This window comes from Brachycentrus maculatus, unplaced genomic scaffold (genome assembly GCF_059751285.1).
Source record: "Brachycentrus maculatus isolate JH-2025_06_01 unplaced genomic scaffold, ASM5975128v1 h1tg000018l, whole genome shotgun sequence".
In the NCBI taxonomy this organism is placed as follows: Eukaryota; Metazoa; Arthropoda; class Insecta; order Trichoptera; family Brachycentridae; genus Brachycentrus; species Brachycentrus maculatus.
In genome coordinates this window covers 609,678-630,242 of record NW_028280772.1, presented here as the reverse complement: position 1 = coordinate 630,242, position 20,565 = coordinate 609,678, and the positions used below count along the sequence as shown (strand labels likewise).

The 20,565-nt window shown below is 35.9% G+C and overlaps 1 protein-coding gene across 2 annotated transcripts; it reads left to right on the top strand.

Annotated features, from left to right (window-relative positions):
• The first annotated feature begins 1,292 nt into the window (after positions 1-1,292).
• On the top strand, positions 1,293-17,724 carry LOC148313137 (RING finger protein 17-like). 2 transcript variants are annotated; one of them, XM_088267291.1, is made up of 18 exons: positions 1,356-1,672; positions 7,993-8,249; positions 8,873-9,124; positions 10,132-10,202; positions 11,589-11,731; positions 12,346-12,438; positions 12,601-12,681; positions 12,919-13,011; positions 13,613-13,663; positions 13,947-14,102; positions 14,179-14,314; positions 15,076-15,204; positions 15,293-15,446; positions 15,522-15,644; positions 15,975-16,068; positions 16,143-16,312; positions 16,405-16,649; positions 16,847-17,724. In XM_088267291.1, the coding sequence occupies exons 1-18, from the start codon at positions 1,615-1,617 to the stop codon at positions 17,574-17,576; spliced, it is 3,036 nt and encodes a 1,011-aa protein (XP_088123417.1). In that variant the 5' UTR covers positions 1,356-1,614; the 3' UTR covers positions 17,577-17,724. The 2 variants fall into 2 exon arrangements, with proteins under 2 accessions (XP_088123425.1, XP_088123417.1); XM_088267299.1 differs by lacking the exon at positions 12,601-12,681 and having other exon boundaries at positions 1,293-1,672.
• Positions 17,725-20,565: the final 2,841 nt, after the last annotated feature.

The window sequence follows — 20,565 nt, the reverse complement described above, 5'->3', positions numbered from 1 at the left end:
GTCTAATGTCATTCGACATCGATTTTTTCCTCTTAGGTACCTTTCGGATGTTATTCGATTTTTTTTTATCATTGCTATTATTTATTTGAATTCAAAGCTTACATTTTTGTCACTCGTATCTATTACAACAGTATGTATAACAGAGAACAAAAGTTTTTTTTCCAATTGGAATGTACTGTAACTGTCTAGATAGATTTTATTTTAATTTTGGGGGACCGGAAAATGTTAATTTGCTTTGACTTTGCTTTGACAGAATCACAGAGTTCATATGTTAACCTTTCTATAGAAAATAGGATATGAGTTAGATCGGCCGTTTTTAGAGTTTTCCCATAATTTTTTTCTTATCGTCTCCTTCTTTGGAAATTTATTTCAGTCACAAAACTTAACTATAGTAGGGCAAAAATATTTTTTATAAAATTTTAAAAAAAATCACTTACACAATAGCCTGCTCGCACACACGGTAATATAATAATAATAATAACAACTTGTTAAACTGTTTTTGCTATTATAATCGCGGCGCGGCGCTTTAGTGTTGCTGGCCGAATTGGTGGCAAAACCAGACTGGCGTTGACCAAACCATGGAATTTCACATCAGCCATCAACCGGCGTAATTGTGAATTGGCGTAAATAGAACCGGCGCAAAACGACGGCTACCTATACATAAATCGAAACATGAGTACTGATTTCACATACAGTGAGTCACATGCACAGCTTATCTGGTTGTCGATTCCACACGGATGTTATTTTTTTTAACATAATGTAAATTATTATAAATTTATCTCTACAAAAAAGGAAAAAAATAATATTCATCAGTTATTTATTGGTTTTTAACGATGCTAATCGACAACAGGTTTCAAAATGTCAAAAACATTTTTTTTAAAAGTCCAGAGCGCTGTTATAAATTTGCAAAACAACTATCCAACTGTGGAGGTCCTCACCAAAACGTTACATTTTCATTATAAATAATTTTAGGTAATCAGGAATTCTAGTTTTTAAAATTGTTACGTTTTGGTGCGCTTTAATGATTTTACATTGGTTTAACACAGGATTGGTCTCGTTTTGTCGCAACTTTAATTAAGATTTCGATAGAATACAGTAAACAGAACAGATTTGCATTTCAAGGACTTTTTGTGCAATATTGGAAATGTAGCTTTTTGGTGACGACCTCCACAACTGTATTTCTCTCGATTATTTTTCTCTCGATAATCCGACTTTTTTTTTATTTTCAATACGCCCCTGATTTCCAATTCTAGTCACGAACGGAGCTAAGTACCTAGCGTATAATCTTTGGTATACACGTTCCTAAGTTGTCTATGCTAAACTAACTCGTCCGGTTGTATTATTGATTTTCCTTCATTACAGTGGAAAATTTCCGAGTTTCCAAGTTCCCGAGTTTCCGGTTTCCGGTGTATAGTCTTCGCTGGAAGGCTTCGAAGATGTTATCTTTTCTTCGGAGCCGTCGGGCTTGGTCGCCTTTTTGCTCTTAATTATTGGATAATTTTGTTAAATTTCAATTTAACTGAACGATTCACTTTTTTTCTATAGCGGCTAATCCGAGATAAGGTCAGTGTGACGGTGTATTTAATATTCTGTGTTGACCATTTGTGTGCCGATATGGAGGCACCCCTGCGCCCTGCGCCTTGCAGCAATTGTTCGAGACCGTTTATCCTTGGTAAATATTCTCGACATAATTTTTTTTTAAATGTGTATACCCTTGGGTCTGTTTTTATGCGGATCTTTTTTATGCGATTTTGAACTTATGCCATTTTCAAATATAATGGAACCCATCCCTTATTTTTGTATGCAGTTCAAGTTTTTCTTTTCGCAAATTTAGACTAGTGCAGGTTACAACCGTCAAAGTGTGATTGTATCACTGGCACAAAGTTAAGCTCAAATCTTACAGCGTATTCAAGAGATGCTTTATTGGAAAAAAAACAGAAAAAGCACTTGTAATTTGGATTGAAGATATATCTCAAAAACGATTTCCCATATGTGGATATTTAATTATAGGAAAAGCTCTTCTGTTTTTGTTTTTATGATTTTTTCAAACTTTTTTATGCGATTTTGGAACATTCTATCATATTGATTTGAAGTTATGCGGTTTTTAAAAATAATGAATCCCATCCCCCAGTTTTGTATGTAGTTCAAGTCTCTTAATCTTAAGCCTCCGTAGTGTAATGGTCAGCACGCTCGGCTACCGTTCTGGAGGTCCCGGGTTCGATTCCCAAGGGGGGTAAAATAAATATAAGTGATTTTTTCACTGTAATATTTATTCAATATTACCATGGACTGGTACCTGAAGCGGAGGGCTGATCACCCTTCCTTCATGTGTAAACGATCAAGATAACACTGCGTTTATATGATAGTGCCCTATGCACCATTGGGGTGCGGATAAGGGTTTTATTATTATTATTATTCAAGTCTCTTTATGCTAATTTTTTATGCGACTCCCCGTGGAACGTATCCATCGCATAAAAAGAGACCCAAGTGTACATATGTATAAACGTATATTTTCATCGGCTGCCGTACTGGAGGTCCCGGGTTCGATTTCCAAGGGGGGGTCAAATAAATATTGTGATTTTTTCACTCTAACATGTATTCAATACTACCCTGGACTGATACGTGAGGCGGAGGGCTGATCACCATTCCTTCATGTGTTAATGATCAAGGTAACACTGCGTTTTTATGATGCCGTGCCCTATAGTGCCGATAAGGGTTTGAAGAAGAGCTGAAGAAGTACACAAAAGAAAATTACACTATACCATAGTAGTGACGTTGTACGCGCCCCCTATGCCGCTTAATATCCAACATATCACCCACTCCTTTCAAGAACGTCATAAATCAAAAATCGTCAATTTTAAGTTGGGCATGTTTTCGGAATGCCCAGAAAATGTACTATATCCCAGCAAAAGAGGCATATTTTTAACCTAATATTTACCCGCTACATGGCAGAAAGTGTTGTTTTTGCATTTTGATAAAAAGGTATTGCTAATTTTTTTTTAAACTACATTTTATTTTTCAAATGGAGAAAAAACCTTCAGGTTAAACCTAAAAAGATCTGTTCCACAGTAAAAAGTTGAATAAGTGCCTTGATGTTTATTTTTAATACATTGTATTATATTTTTATCCTTAAAAAACGTTCTCCTGAAAAATCAAGTTTTTTGATTTATGACGTTCTTGAAAGGAGTGAGCGATATGCTCCGCGGACGAATTCTTACGTACATGTTCTTATTCATCTATGTTGAGAGGTCAAAAATTATGCAAATTATTGCTTCGTTTGCAAAAATTAAATACAAGTTTCGCCATAGAGATATTTCGGCCATTGTGTTTACATTGAAAAATAAATAAATTTGCTGATTCTAAACATATGTTGTATTATTGCTCGTAAAGCTTATTCGGTCAGTTGTAACTACCACTACTATTCTTACCCTTATCCGCACCCAATGGTGCAAGGGCACTAAATCTATGAAGGCAGTGTTATCTTGATCGTTACATACACGTTGGAAAGGCGATCAGCCTTTCGCTTCAGATCATATCAAATTAATATTTGACAAAAAAATCACTTCTATTTATTTTGACCCTCTTGGGAATCGAACCCGGGACCTCCAGCATAGTAGCCTAGCGCGCAGGCACTATGGAGGCAGACTATAATTACTATTGACCCTTATCCGCACCCAATGGTGCATAGGGCACTGCATCAAATTCGAGCAATGTTCAATTGATCGCTCATTACATGAAAGCAAGGTGATTACCCCTTCGCTTCAGGTACCAGTCCAGGGTAATATTGAATAAATATTAGAGTGAAAAAAACACACATTTATTTATATTACCCCCCCCCTTGGGAATCGAACCCGGCACCTCCAGCATGGTATCCAAATGTGCTAACCACTGCACTATGGAGGCTGATGTTATAATTCTCGGAACTAAACTATGAATTTTGTGATGCCTGACACTTGTGGAACATAATACAAGTACATTTTTATTCGTTTGTTTGGATTGCTATTATAATGCTCGAATTGAAATACATAAATTTCCATTTTTAGCTTTTGAAGCTTGCTCTTGTCTGATTTACGTCGATAGTAAGTTTGAAAGATTTTAATTGATTTTATTGAGTTTTTAGAAACACCCTATAGCAAATTGCATATTATTGTATTTGTAAAGGGCTGTAGTAGGGAATTCAATCCCGTATACACGGGATCGGTTTTACGGGACTAGGCATGCGGGATCCGGGAGATTTGTGGGATTTGTAAGACTGAAATAAAAATGGAATTAAAAAAAAGGAAGATCTCTTTCTAAATGTTAATTCGTCATTGCCTCATTAATAGGTAATTAAACAGCTTTCTTAATAGAACTCATGCTTTTGTCTCCCTTTAGTGTATTATTGAGTCGATAAAATGATAGTCTTTGTATAGAAAATCATTGTTTTTTTTTTAGTTTTTAGGCATGGGTTTGTATAACATAACTTTATTGAATAAAGAATTACCTGTTAATAGAGCAATATTACACAGATTTGCATTAATACAAATATTTTAATTCGTTAGTTGAAAACTAAGCCTTGTTTACTAAGCAATGCAGTATTTTTTAAATGAAATGATAACCTTATTTTCTGCAGTTACTAAAGCTACCACATTAATATCAACGAACTGAAAAGACAAAACAACGGACTTGCAACGTCTTTATCTCGCCTGATAAAAGAACGCCGCACTTGTTATCAACGACTGTTGCTTTACTTAGAAAAACCAAACAAATATCTACAAAAGGATTCAATGTCTACAAATGAGAAAGATACATTATTTTTCCCAAACAAAGTAATACTAATAACCAGGGCTTTTTCTATGAAAGAGCGCTTGTGCACTACACGATATTTTACCGTCCGGCAATGATTGATTGACAAACAACTTACAAATAATTTATTTATCAAATATTGTAAAATAAGCTATCGGCACGCGAAAACCCAGTCGGACACATTTTTGCAACTGTAAATTGTTCATATTTATGATGAAGTAAATTATATTTTTAAGAATGGCATTTTGGCAAAATTTAGCATTGTTAATAAGTTTTACTCCTTACTATTTAATTTTGTTGTAAAGACCCCTATTTTTCAACTTTAACATCAACTTTTTGATTTTTAGCCTTACTTCAAAAATTTAACTAAACAACCAAAAAATCAATATTTCAAAGTCAATCCGGAGACACAGGATGTTTTCCGATGTGTATAAAATTTTGTATGTATGGGAAAAACATAATTTGGCACTTTTTTCTTTCTGTGCCCGATAGAAAACAAACTCCTTTCTTTCTCTTTTTTTTTCTCCATACAACTTCGGCCGGCCTACCCTACAGTCTCGACCCACAATCTGCGATATTGGTGTCGCAGAAAGACCAAGCTCTTGTGCACGGCGGGGAATTACCGACTTGAGTTTTCTCTATACAAATTAGTCTTTGGTTTTCTCACACGATGATTTTGCGATTCTTTGACGTACCGGCCATATAAATGCGCTAGTCTGTGGTACCGGCATTGTTTCACTGCCCGTCGACCCGGTTGTCTCAAATATATGGATCGAACTATGCAAATTAGTTAATCTTCGGATTGAACGACCAATTGTGGACTTTGCAGGACGGCTACGAGGATCATAAATTGGACGCAGCGTTAGGTGAACAAGCACTGGTTTTTAAATAAAATTTTAACAATTTCAGGACGTTATCGAATCGTGTTGCGTTCCATGGTATCCATGTTAAATTTGAGCTGTAGTTTCACCAATATAGGGCGTTTGTCCACTGCACGGGATTTCACCGTCCGGCAGTCCGGTTTTGAAAAATGAAAACGACTATGACAGTTTAGCGTGATGGAATTTACGCGCAACGTGTTCACGCACCGTTAAAGAGCTCCGATCGGAAAAAAGATGGACAAGCCAATCCAAGCCAAATTTTTTTAAACGCTAACTGACGTGCCGGACGGTAAAATTCCGTGTAATTCCGTGTAGTGGACAAACGCCCAAAGTCGCCATACACTGTAAAAGCAAAGTAGTTAGCTGTGTGTAAAAGTTCGAGCGCACTTATTGAAACTCCCTTTATCATTGCAGTTGTGAGGTCTCGTGGCGCAGGATATATTTTTCTGTTGTTTTGAATAGTTTATGTTTTCATCCAGCTAATCCTTTCCATTATTCTCCATCACCACATCTCAATTGTTTCTCTGTCCACTGGGGTTGGTGGCAACATGCAGCTCCTAATTATTCGCTTCGTTTGTATTTTTATTTCATCCCTTATTGTATATGTACTTTGTGACTTCATGCAAAAATGGAAATACACAAGTGATAACACAATAATAATATTAAAATAAATGTAAGTTTTGTACTGACATTTCTTGGTGGAACTGCATTTTATAGAATAAAAGAACAACTACGTAGTTTTTTGCACGTGAATTTTATTTGTCTCGCACCAGTCTGATGATGTCGGTTATGACGAAACTCGGTTGCTGGTCAAATACAATTCATGTGAAAAAAACTACATAAGTAGTTGTTATTTTATTCTTCAAAATAAATTCATTAGTTGAAATATGAAAACGTTTTCAAGTATTCAAGAAATTGCATTATTCCAAAGATGCAGTTCTGCTTTTATCTCCATCATATATTCTGTAATAAACTTTTTGCTGTGATTTAGCGATTTGCAATAAAGGAGTTTTATTATTGATGTTTTCGAATGGATGAAGCTATTTTATGGGAAGGAAATATGAAAGTCCTTGGGCATTTACAGGACTCGCATACCACCGCATAAGACTGCTTCATCTCTGTGATCAATCCATAATGAATCTTGATAGGACTCCCTCAATCCTGCGGATGAATCCAGTTTTTATGTTGTTATTCTTCTTTTACATTTGCGAAATATTGTTGTAGATCAAGTTTACCATTTTTCGGTTTGTTTTGAATGGGTTTTTATAAATGAATATCTGATAAACCTTCCTACCATCTGTATGTATTCACCATTGAATCTGGTCTCAATCCTGCGGATTGGTCTGTAGCAACAAATGACATCTCTTTCCATTCTCGTCTATTTTCGGAAGCCCTCTTCAGCTCCTCATACGTCGAGCAGCCCATATCTTCGTATAAGTCGCTTAGGTATTGGCAGCGTGGGCGTCCTCTGGCGTTTATTCCCTCCATCGTCCCCTCTATTATTTTGTGTAGGAAACCCTCTTGTCTTAGCACGTGGCTGATCCATTCGGCGTGTCTTTGGAGATAAGTCGCGAGTAGGTGCTTCCTTTCTTTGATCAATCGTAGTACCTCGTCATTGGAGATGTGGTCTCTCCAGGATATCCCGAGCATTCTGATATAGATCCACAACTCCAACGCATTCATGGTCGCCCATTCTTATCTCTTTCAGATAGGCACCATGTCTCGCAGCTATACAGTAGCACACTTCATACATACGTTTTGACAAGAAGTTTGCGTAGTTTCAGATCTATGTTATTTGATTGGAAAATCACTGATTTACTGTTAAACGCGAGTCTTGCTTGGTGTATGTGACTGTCAATCTCGCCTTTTGACCGGCCATCCCAAGAGATCCTGCTTCCGAGGTAGACAAACTATTTCACATTTTTTAGGAGTACTCCAGACATGGACACTCTCGCTCGCTGTTCGGTCCGGCCTACGACCATTACTTTGGTTTTTGCTTTATTTATTTTCATGCCGAATTCGCTCATGAGGATCACCTCCATGGTTGTTAAGGCTTCTTGAAGTTCCTCTTCACTATCGGCAATCAAAGCAACATCGTCTGCAAACCTAATCATGTCTACCTTTTGTCCCTGGATTCTCACACCTTTTCTGTGATTCTTTGTTCTCTTAGTCTGTCCATTGCGCACTGTATATATGCGTTAAAAAGCACTGGCAACAAAAATACAATATATAATAAACAATTTAGTTTTTTCGAGTTATACCATATTGTGCACAAACATACTTGCTTAGCTCATAATCAATGCCTTTATTCTCTGATATGTTTCAGAACCGGGTTTACCATTGAAGGGTGAACTCCCTTATTCCCTTCAATGCGGTCACGCCATCTGCGAGATTTGTATTTCTGCATTTATCCACTCACCGGCTCCCAAGTGTAACCTGTGTCAAGAAAATTGTTGCTTGAGTGACCAGGATCTCAAAAACGTTAAAGAGAACCCAAATACCTTCACATCGTATTTCCCTTTAAACTTCTATTTGCTGGGAGTACTGTTACACAGCGCCTCGGAAGCATCTGTGCAGGCACAGGTAACCATCTTCTTCAGCGTTTTACCCTTGCAAGAAGCTTCGTAAAAAGATACTTCCCTGCAAATATAGAGGGCTGCCCTGAAGCAAAATCAGTGACCTGGAAAAACTGACAAAACGTGGTAGAGACCGGGAACTCGGTGATTACATCGACCTGGATATCTGGTCTGCCTTCGATGTTCAAAGGCCACTGCATCGGACCGACACTTGATTAGCAATTGCACTAAATTCCGTGGGATTGGATTTAATCTAGGAGCGGAATCTTTGGAGTGTAGTTGATGAAAAAATACATATGACACAATAGGAATGAGCTCAGAGTAAAGAACATCACTGACATGATAATATCACAGTAGCAGCACCCAGTATTGCATACCTATGCTTTTACAGACTAGTATTAGTTGTACACTGCAAATGTGTTCGTGTCCTTTGAGGAGAAAAGTAAAACTTGCATTCTTATGCAGTGTGGGGGTGAAACTTGGAGCCGCACAGTCCTCTAGCCGACTCCATTATGATTCCTTATTTGTAACTTACGCGCCGATTTATTTGTTACAACATATTAATTTAACGACTGACTGCCAGGGCTGCGGTGCTGAGGGTATACTAAAATGTTTTGTATTTTTTTTTAGGAGTTGGAAAAGCCAAATGCCTCAGCATCACTCGGGTATGCTGATACTGAGCCAATTGAAATAGCCATTGCGGGGCATTACAGCCGTGCTCATTTCTCATTGCAGCAATCGGAAAGCTCTTTTGTGGCTCAAATCAAGTCTAAAAATAATCATTTCAAGGATCTTATAACCCTCTTAGAAAATACTGTCCAAAACTTGGCAGAATCGATTGGAGTTGCAGGGGTGCTTTTGCATCCTGATGATATTGATACGGTAAATAATTTCATTTATATGCACTTCTTTGATTTAATATTTTTCAAGAGACTGATAATAAACTGTAAAATGAAAAAGAGAAATAAACTTGACCAGTTTTTTTTATAATTATGGCGAAAGTTCATCTTGACGCTACCCTGTTTAAGTTTCCATTTAACACAAATAAAACACAAATTTAGGGTGGATAATACTCGGATACAAGTTCATAATAAAAATACAATTTTTGTAATACTTTCATTAACAAAATATTTCCAGCTGATGAATTAAAGTAACATCATCAGTCAGAGATGTTGTCTTTTATATTTATTTATCATATTATCCCTAAATAATATTTTTAAATGTTTTGAAATACGCTGAGTGCTGAGACTACTGGCGACTGGCAAAAATATAAACCCCACGTGAATTTCCTTAATTTGTTTTAAATCCGTAAATAACCGAAAACCAAATGATATTTGTGATTCAACTTAATTAACCAAAAACAAAGTCAATGTTGGAGTCATTATGTTTCAATTTTTTATGGAAAATTAGGTTTCTATTTTATAAAATTACAAATTAATTTTATTTTCATCCAAATCATTACAAAATCTTACAAGACCTTAAAAAAGAGATATATAATATTCATATAAAACATTGGATAATTCCTTTTTTTTTGCCTTTGAAATGAGGCCGGCGCTCAAGGTAAAAATACCATTCCCCCGTTAAGCATCAATCGGCTGAACGGGTAGAAATACCTTTCCCGCCCAATGTGTGTTAACTCAGTTTTTGGATTCAATCATTTAAAGTTAACCAAGTCTGTCAGTGAACAAATTACTTGTGTATTGCGTACTTCTAGCTCCTAATTCTAGACATCAAAAGCATTAGTTGGAAAGAAATGTAAAGAAAGATCAAAAACAAATTCAAATCGCAGATGACTAGACTCCAGCTTTCTACTTTAGTAATTGAGTAAACAAGTTAATGCCATTCCATTGTGTAACTCCAGAGTTCAATTTTCGACTCTTTCTTTCCAGTTGAATCCGTCAGAGTCGCCTGTGACACCGGCCGCCATCTGTGATACAGGCATCCTGGAAACAAATACTTAGTAAGTACTCTTGTGATATCATTTATGTAGTATATTGCCTCACATGGCAATTCGTCATATTTGATATGTTCATGATTTTACAGTAGAGCAGCAGCGCGGGGATATTTTTAAACAAAATGAAAATTTAGCAACTCTAAATGTACTCTATTTGTATGATTTCAAAAAAAGATTTTCATAGAAATTATTTCTGCATAATAAACAATAACAAAGCATAGAATAAAAATAATAAAGTAATATAGGATATATGAGAGAGGTAGGTCTATAATGGGATTGATCAAGTGACAAGTAACATGAAAATTCCATAATACATATGTATTTTCCATTATTCTCTGTGACCTTCCATCTTACTGGTAACATTTCAAATCATTTGTCAAAAAAAAAAAAAAAATATGCTGTATGTGAGCGAACCTAAGTTTTAAACAGAAGTTTTTTCGATTCGCCAAAGATAATTTGATTTTCTTTTTATTTCGACCGATAAACGGACGAATAGTTCACAATAAAGTTGAACATCAATTGCTTGTACAAGTTTGAGGACCTCATAAAGATTTATTCCTTCGGAATCCCACCAAACACACAAAATCACTTTTTTCTGGTAAGACCAGTCTTATCAGGAGTGGATGTTGGTATTTAACCTTTAGATTACCATTTTCTTTTTAGATGTCATGTAGAATACAGCACCCAATTTTCATCAGAAGTGATAACATTATTTAAATAGACATTTCTGATTGCAATAGACACTTCGCGCGCGTTCACTCGGTCACCGCGGCGCTTGGCGCTTAGCGCATGTGGTATCCATTTACCCTGTCTCCACACATTGCCAATTTTTTCATAACTCTTTTAAACACTTGACGTTGAATATCCGAATGCGCTAGCAATTTTTTTCCATACAATTAGATTGGATTGTTTTCAATTTAAATAGCCAGGATAATTTTAATCAATTAAGTATGTCTTCCACTTCTAGGGATATTCTCCAAATCAAAATCCTCAGATCAAAATTTAGAAAACCATCTCTGACACTTGCAAACGTCCAAAATATCCCATAATATGTACATCACAAATATTTGCTTTTGCAACCTTTGCTTTTAATTTTTTTTTTTAAATATTTACCATCAAATTTTGAATGAATTCTTCACTCGTTTCAAATTGATTCATATAAAATTAGATTGTAGAATTTGATTTTTGAAAATTTAAATCAGTTATTAGAAAGTGTATATTTAAAATAAACACGACTAAGTACTAGAGCAGCTGAAGCGTAACTGACAGTCAAAAATAGAACACTAAAAAAACGACATTAATTCCGGGTACCCCTAATATATTGCTAGTACATGTACCCAAATCATGATGTGATAGAATCTGATTGATAAGTATTAATATTTTATTTTGTAGTTCCGAAGTTGGTAAGGAGATTTTTGATTCCATCAATAATCGCTGTGGATGGGAACCCAATTTTTACTCCCAACGTCCCTCGTATTTACGACTCCTTCCGGTCCCTGACGATCATCCGGAAACTGCTTGTGTTCAGTCTACTGGTAATAAATTACATTAACTATTTAGTATAGTGTATTAGGAATACACTATAAATATATATATATATATATATATATATATATATATATATATATATATATATATATATATGTGTGTTACGGACAGATCGCACACCCCGTGTAGCGGCCCAGATAAAGACCTCTGGGCGCCTTGCGGGCGACCAAGCGGTCCGCCTGGTGAACAGGCGAACGGACAGGCGAAGCCGCCTCTGTACCGATTCACGGACCTATTCCAGAGAGCTCTTTCCAGAGCTATAGAGGTTGACTTGTCGATCTAGTGCTTTGTTCTTCCCGGCTCGCCTTCTAGTCACCTCCATCCGTACCCGGCTCGGCTGGGTACAACGGAGCCGTCTAGAACGTCACCCCTTACAACGGTGGCAAGTTGGGATAGACTCTGTGTGAAGGCCAGCAGTAGTTTTTTTAGTTTTGTCGCATCGCCCGTAACCCCGTCAGTTACAATATTGCATATCATTTATTTATCTGCCAAATTGCTGAATTTCCTCTCGCATGAAACACTGGACCAAGCCTGAAATGTTTGGTAGTGAATTACTGTTATAGTGTTACAATTAAAGCCTATTGCTTTTGTATTATTCTAGAAGCTTCCCCTAGTAGTCGAGAGTTTATGGGATTTCAATTTGGAGCTCTGATCCCTGACGATTATCCGGAAGCTGCCCACTCTCAAAATATGGGTAATACTTAATTTACTATTTGGAATATTGTATCAAGAATACAACTTATATTTGTGTAAAAATATTGAATTTCAAATATTATTATTTATTACGTGTCTTTTACATATCATTTATTTATCCGCCAAATTACTGAATTTCCACTCGCATGAAATATTATTCTAGACGCTCCTCATCGTAGTCGAGAGTTCGTGGGATTTCAATTTGACGATGATTATTGGGATACTGCTAGTGTTCAATCTGTTGGTAATTAATTGCATTTACTATTTGAAATAGTGTGTCGAAAGTACAACTTTTATTTGCATAAATATAATGAATTTTAACATTTTTATTTATTACACATGTCTTTTACATATCATTTGTTTATCTGCCAAAATGCTGAATTTCCACTCGCGTGAGACACTGAACCGAGCCTGCACAGATCAGTGGTAAATTACTATTGCGGATCTACAATTAAAGCCCATTGCTATTATATTATTCTAGAAGCTTCTCCTAGGAGTTATGAATTTATGGGATATCAATTTGAGCCTCTGGTCCCTGAAGATCATCCGGAAACTGCCGACGCTCAATATATGGGTAATAAATTAATACAACTTTTATTTTTGCATAAAAATATTAAATTTCAAATATTATTATTTATTATTGCCGCGGCCCCCGGGCCGCTGGGTGTCTACTTGTGGCCCGCGGAGCAAATCATACATTTTTTCCTTTAGTGCACACAAAACTACCAAAAGAACATTCCATTGTGCGTAGTTAGTATCATATCCCATATATGGAAGTATTTCACTATCCTGGCAATTTCAAGACCCATAATGGCGTCAAGTAGTAAAGACGTTGGACTAAAGAAGAGAAGAGTAACAGAAGAACTGAGAGAACTGACAGATTGACTATAAACTGTTTTTTCGTGGAATTTAAAACAAAACCAACATGTATAATACGCAATGATTCTGTTTATATCTTGAAAAAGTATAACAATACCCATATATATATATGTATTTATCTTGTTTGGTTTGAATAATAAACTAAATTTGGTTTTACGGCCTGGTAGAAAATCTCATTTCTAAAATCTGGCCCGGCTACTGAAAATGTTGGCCACCCATGGTCTAGAGGTTATAGGATTTCACATTATATTCTCATTTAGACGAGGTTGTTATTTCACTCTGTGTTTGGGTTTCAGAATCTACCTTCTGCAATGATGCTCCAAGGAAAAAAGCCCATTCACTAATAGGTAAATAAAGCTCTCATGACAGGCATAATGCCACATGGCAAACAATTCTCATTCATTATTGATCCAGTCCGATGGCACCCGATGCAGGCTATCGCATTTGAGCATAAAATCATTGTTCTTATTGTTATTTTCAAATGTTGCATAATATTAATATTATAACTAAATTTTAATTTGAATTGAGGAATGTTATTATTATTATTGCTATAATTGAACAGATCAGAAAGCTTATTATTTATCTTAAATATTATTTGAGTAATAAAGTATCAATGCGCTCCAATTATAGGTATGTTGGAGAAAGTACGAGTTACGTATGTTGAAAGTCCTCATCATTTTTATGTTCAGCGGATGAGGTTGGACTCGATGCTTCAGGAGTTGTCCGATACTTACCACAGTATGAGAGATACTCTGCTTAAACCGACCAGTGAAGATATGTTGAGAGGTATTTATAAAAATGAGCATTTTTATAAGAGGCTTTGGAGCTGACCTTTTCACAATGATCCTGTTTGCCATTTCAGAAAAAAAGTTTTTATTCTTCGACTCGGAAAACCAGAAATGGGTTAGAGCGAAGAAACTGTACCAAACAAGTACAAAACACCAATATGCCTTTAAGTGCGTTGACTATGGATGTACCAGGAATGTCAACATTAAAAGGTTAGATTTTAGGAATTGTTATATGATCTTGCTAAATACAACTCTGTCATAATTTTTTAGAATAAATATTACGAGATTGTGGTCCTGCCGAAACTGTTTATATTCAAAACTTTCATAATAAATTTGTCATTAAATAATATTTTGGCCAAATTTTTTAATACTTTCAATTCCAAATCATGAGGAAAAATCACTTCAACTGACAGTGACCATGATTAGTGAATGACCAATCACTCGGGTTTGGCTCGCCGACATATTACACATTCTTCTTCAGCCTTCTGTCCTCCACTGCTGGATATAGGCATCTTCCGTATCCTTCCATTTTTTCCGTCGGTTGCTGCTATGTCGTCGGACCATTTTTTTAGGTCTTTCGACATCTCTTTCATTCTCCCAATGTAATTTTAGGGGTTCATCTTGTGGGGTCTTGTTTCGCAACATGTCTTGCCTATTGTCACTTTAGTCTTGCTATGCGATTCATGATATCCGCTATTCTGGTTTTGCTCCTAATTTTTCCATTTCTTATTTTATCTCTCAGGTTCATTCTTCTCTGTATTTCTATCTGTTAGAGCCATGGTATCTAATGCATATGTACTCACAGGCAGTAAGCATGATTCATTTGTTTTTCTTTTCAGAAAAGTCAGAATCTGTTTACTATCTAGAATGTGTTTATAACGCTATTACATAATCTTTCTTTAAAAATAATTATTGGCTCTTATGTGAAATTTTACTTTTGATCTAATGGTTTATAAATTTTATTCACTCAGATTATACAAGGCCCCAAAGAAGCCATACCATCCGGTGTTTGCTCTGCGGTGTTCCCTCGCTGACTGCGACCCAGCATACAATGAGTGGACCAAGGAGAGCAAGAAACAGATGCTGGATATAATCAACAGGTGACTCATTATTCTCCTTCTTGATGGCATCTTATCCTTTGTCAGCAGGGTGCGATTTTTTCTGTCTGGAATTGTATTTTGATTGCAGAAGCACGTGCACTCTGAAAGTGCAGTCCGCTTCCGGCAGCACCCTCAACGTGGACTTGATCGCTGATCCATTGAACTGCGATGAAATTCCCATTTCTCTTACCCATGCTCTGATTTTCCTGGGGCATGCTCGCCTAACGGGCTTCACTTTCCACGTAAGATCAAACTACCACTATATGAAAGTTCCTTAATAGAGACTAATGATTCACCCATTACATGTTCTTTCACAGGTGCAAAAATTGAATAATACTATAAATATTGTGAATGGGAGTTTCCTCAAACAGAGTCTGGGCAATGAGGAACAAGTCATCATTACTAATATGATTAATCCTGGCACTTTTTACGCAAGGAAGGTAACTCAATTTTACTATTTCCTTTACAACATTTTGAGTGTGACCAAATACTTGTTCATAAATCTGGATTATCTCCAATTAGGAGTTATTTTTTTTACATTATTTTTTGACATCTCAATGTAGATGAAGAGGAATATGGAAGTCTGGGCATTTACGGGGCTTACGGCCGTCATAGTTAAACCAGTCTATGATGGTCGTAAGCCTTGTAGGCTTTACGTTGGAGATGTCAAAAAAATAATGTTTACTATTTCCGTTTATTTTTCTTTGCGCCAAAACAATCACATTATGTTTATGTACAATACAAAAATCACATTATGTTTATGTTTCCAGTACCGCTCGTGCTTCAACGACCTTTGTAAAGCTTTGAACTCAGCATACGGAATGTCACATTACTCGACAGATGGTATCTGCCTTCCCAGAGAAGGTGAGTTCTTCAATTGCAAATCCACAAGTACTGTTTCTTAATTTGGAACAAAACTCATCCATGTTTACTTGCAGGAATGTGTGTCGCATGTCGTGTGGGCAACGCGTGGTGGAGGGCGACAATATTACGAGTTGAGTCCTCGCGCTATATGGAAGTGATTCTTGTGGACTCTGGAGTGAAGAGTTGTGTGGATTGGCAAAATATTCGCAAACTTCACCCTAATTTCTTCGAGATTGAAGAGTTGGTATGTTTTACACGATTTCAGATATTAAACAAATATAATTAGTACACAATTGTTTCTTTCCTAACTGTAATATCCACCCTTAATTATTGTAGGCAATTTTCTGCAATTTGGGATGTATTAAACCGATAGAAACTGATTGGGAGTTTCCAGCGATCCAATTTATGGAAGACCTTTTGTACGATGATCCGATTTGCAGTATAAGATTATTAGAAGCAGAGAGCCAAAACTGTGGTATAAATACTATGAGGAGTGTGCTATTGTGTTTGCCAACATCATCCGAAGGGGGTGAAGATATTTGTGTAAATTTTGAGCTTTTGAAACGATATTTCGTAGTCTGGTAAATATTAATACTTACGATACAATATTTACAATCAATACTTACAATACAATATCAACTACATATGTAGTCAAATATGTCGAATGTCTAACATATAACTTGAAATTATGTATTCTCTTTGTGATTTATTTTATTTTATTTCCAACAATATTTTTATTTATATTATTACCTAAGTCGTAATATTTAATTTTTTTCAGTACTCTATCAAGAGTAAATCCGAATCCTTACACTTCTACAGTTGACCCAAATAATACTGATGAGGAAAATGGATGGTCCATGTTGCCGGTGAATATATTGTCAGTCGAATCTCCATCTAACCTGTACATCTGCCTTAAATCTGACGAACGCGATCTACGTGAGCTCCAGAAAGCAATGGATGCATTCTACCAAAACTCGGAACCAGATGAAACTGCCGGCTGGAAGTCTGGAGACAAGTGCGCAGTTTTATCACCACACGATGAAATATGGAGAAGAGCTACCATCCAGTCAGTCGATACTGATACTAACGAAATGATAGTATTTCTCCAAGATCGTAGCACATATCACCGAGTGGAAGCTGCCAGATTGAGAACTTTAGTAAAATGTTTTGAGGAAGTGAAAGAGGTTGCCGTGAAGTGCCATTTGAGTGGAATCATGCCGGATTCCGGCGACACATGGCCCGAGCAGACCCGCAAAACCTTCCAAGATACCATTCAGCAGTATAATAAGTTCTACATCTACAAGGGTGTAGAGATCCCCGACAACAGCTTGCCCGTAGAACTGTGGGTGCACCAAACCATCCCCGGAGGCCCTGTTACTCCCAACAGGAAGAAATGGATGAAGATTAACGATTGGATACTGCAGAAAGGCCTAGCCATTCCAAAAAGGACCGGGCCTCCTCCCACAACTGCCAGCATCCTACAAAGAATGGCTTCCGCTTCATTGTAATAATTTCATCTGTATTCCCATCGATGTACATAGTCAATAATCTCATTATTCACCTGTACTCTCATTACGATGGCAAGTATTACCATGCGAGAGTATTGAAAGTTTTAAAAAACAGTTATTATAAAAATTAAACACTTGTATACTACCACTTATTGAGTTTTATTTTATTACACAAGACTAGTTTCGAAAACTACAACTGTTCTTTTTTTAATGTTTTTTACATTTCTTTTTCACATTTCTTAGTGGAACTGTATTTTATAAAATAAAATAACAACTCTATAGTTATGATGGGTGGTCTGATGACATCAGTCACCAGTCGGTTATGACGAAACCCGGTCGCTGATCAAATAAAATTTATTTGGGAAAACTATATATGTACATATGTAGTTGTTATTTTATTTTATACAATTGAGATTACAAAAACCAACAAGCAAAAAAACTAATCAGGTACAAATATGAAGAATATATTACAAATATAGTTAAAATATATTTTTCATATATATATATATATATATATATATATATATATATATATATATATATATATATATATATATATGTATATATATGTATATATATATATATATATATGTATATATATATATATATATATATATATATATATATATATATATATATATATATATATATGTTATATAAATATAGAGTATTAGAAGTTTTCGTGGATTATTCAGTGATGCCTTATATCCACACTCAAAGAAAGATATTGAATACCAATCCAGGGATACAAGTGCCAGTAAAATGACATACGACCTGTGAAAGGGGACAATTGAAGCCAGCATATGGAGTTTGTCCACCATACTATTGTGGAAAGTGGTATACCGTTACATATTATCAAGAGAATGGCACTATGCTGATTGAACTTAAGTTTAACACAAATAACTTACCCTAACCTAAAACCCTATAACTTACTACCCTAACCTAAAACCCTATAACTTACTCTAAACCCTGAGGAAGTTGACGATGAAGCCACCGATGTCGAACTACCCGAAACCCCAATAGGCTATATTGAGATGCCTAAAGGGGTTATGCTGCCTCCAAAATAGAAATACACTTTTTTTTTTTGACATCTCATCAAAGATGAAAAAATTGGAAGTCTGGGCATTTACAGGGCTGACGACCGTCATAGGCCGGTTTAAGTGATTACTTTACACACGTGTAACATTCACCAATTCTACCCATTATTGACAACCGAGAATTTGAGTAGTGTTACTCAAATTCTTGGAAGTTCTATTTATATGAACCAATTTTGAAATATTATTCTTGAACCACTAGAACTTCACTAGAGACATCTATTGGTGAGATGAAAAGAAGCTTTTTACTAAGCAGAAACTCTTGTATTAGTATGAGAGGTCCGAATTCTGGATTATAATCACACACATGAGAAACGCCAGAAAACATCATTTTCATTTTTATTATTTAAGCTTATAAAATGACCAGATAATTTATTTACAACATTTTGAGTGTGTCCAAATACTTGTTCAAAAAATCTGGATTATCTCCAATTACAGGAGTATTTTCATATTATTTTTTGACATCAAAATGTCAAAAAATAATATGAAAATACTCCTTTAATTGGAGATAATCCAGATTTTGTGAACAAGTATTACACACTCAAAATGTTGTAAAGAAATACACTAATTTATAATCACAAACATCCTCTATTTAGTTCGCTTTTTATATGTACCGTGTGTGATGGATCCATACTATGTTACTTTAAAAAATCCTGATACATATTACTTTAAACTAACTAACTAACTAACCATCACGCCGCTTCCCCGCAGGGGTAGGCAGAGAGAATTGAACGCCACACCACTCTGTCTTTGCAAACATTCTTTGCATCTTCTACATTTATGCATCTCCTCATACATACCCGACGATTATTACGACTCCTGACCCGGCCGCTTTCAAGTATTTGACATACCTGATTGTGCCAAGTTTTCCTCGGTCGTCCTCTGCTTCTTTTTCCAACTACATTCGACCCATAAATTTATTTAACCGTTCTTTCTTCACTCATACGCTCCACATGTCCAAACCATCTCAACACACCTTTCTTAATTTTATCGATAATGCTTATCTCAGCCTTACATTCTTTCCTTATTTCATCATCCGAACATCTATCAAACATCGTTTTGCCACACATTCGTCTGAGGGATCGCATTTCGACTGCATTCAGTCTGCTTTCATCCTTCTTTTGCCATATTACTTTTCATTTAGTAAATCAGTCATCATCGATGATTGTTTCATTATTCAATGCACACATATTGTATTCCTTCTTCTTCACCTGAAAGAGATGCACAAGATGCCTCCATTAGTGTTAGGCGGAGACTGACCGGAGCATTTCGTCGTAACGTAACATGTCACGATGCGAGCATTCAGGCATTTAGGACAGCGAGCCGAGCTGCTCGCCGCTCCTTCCGAATGCTCCATCCGAAGTCGGATGCAATTTTAGGTTAGTACAGGGTTACCAAACTGCGGGGAATTTGTGGGGATTGGCACTATGTGGAGAAAATGCGGGCATTTTAACATTTTACCATTTAATAATTTATCGGACAGATTGATAGCTAGTGATTAAAATATCTGTTATTTTTTATCTATTGATTTCCCTCGTAGCATTTCTGGCAACAAAAGTGTACAAATGTAGATTTTTTTAAATGTATACTTTATGTCGAATTTGTTACCAAAAGTGCTAGATTATCGCTACAATGACAAAAAGTGATGCAGCCCTACCCGTCATATTTTCCTAAACGAAATAATTTAATATCAACACTACATTAACTTAAAATAATTCTATTGTTTATCGATTTTTTTATTTTTTTAATTAATAGTTTTCTACATGCGATAGATGCAGTATTGTCTTGTGTAGATTTATTGTGTCTGCGTCACATCTCTGTTCACAGATATTTTACCTCAATTTTTTAAAATTATTTTTAAAAAATAGAGGTAAAATAACTGAGCAGAGTGTAGT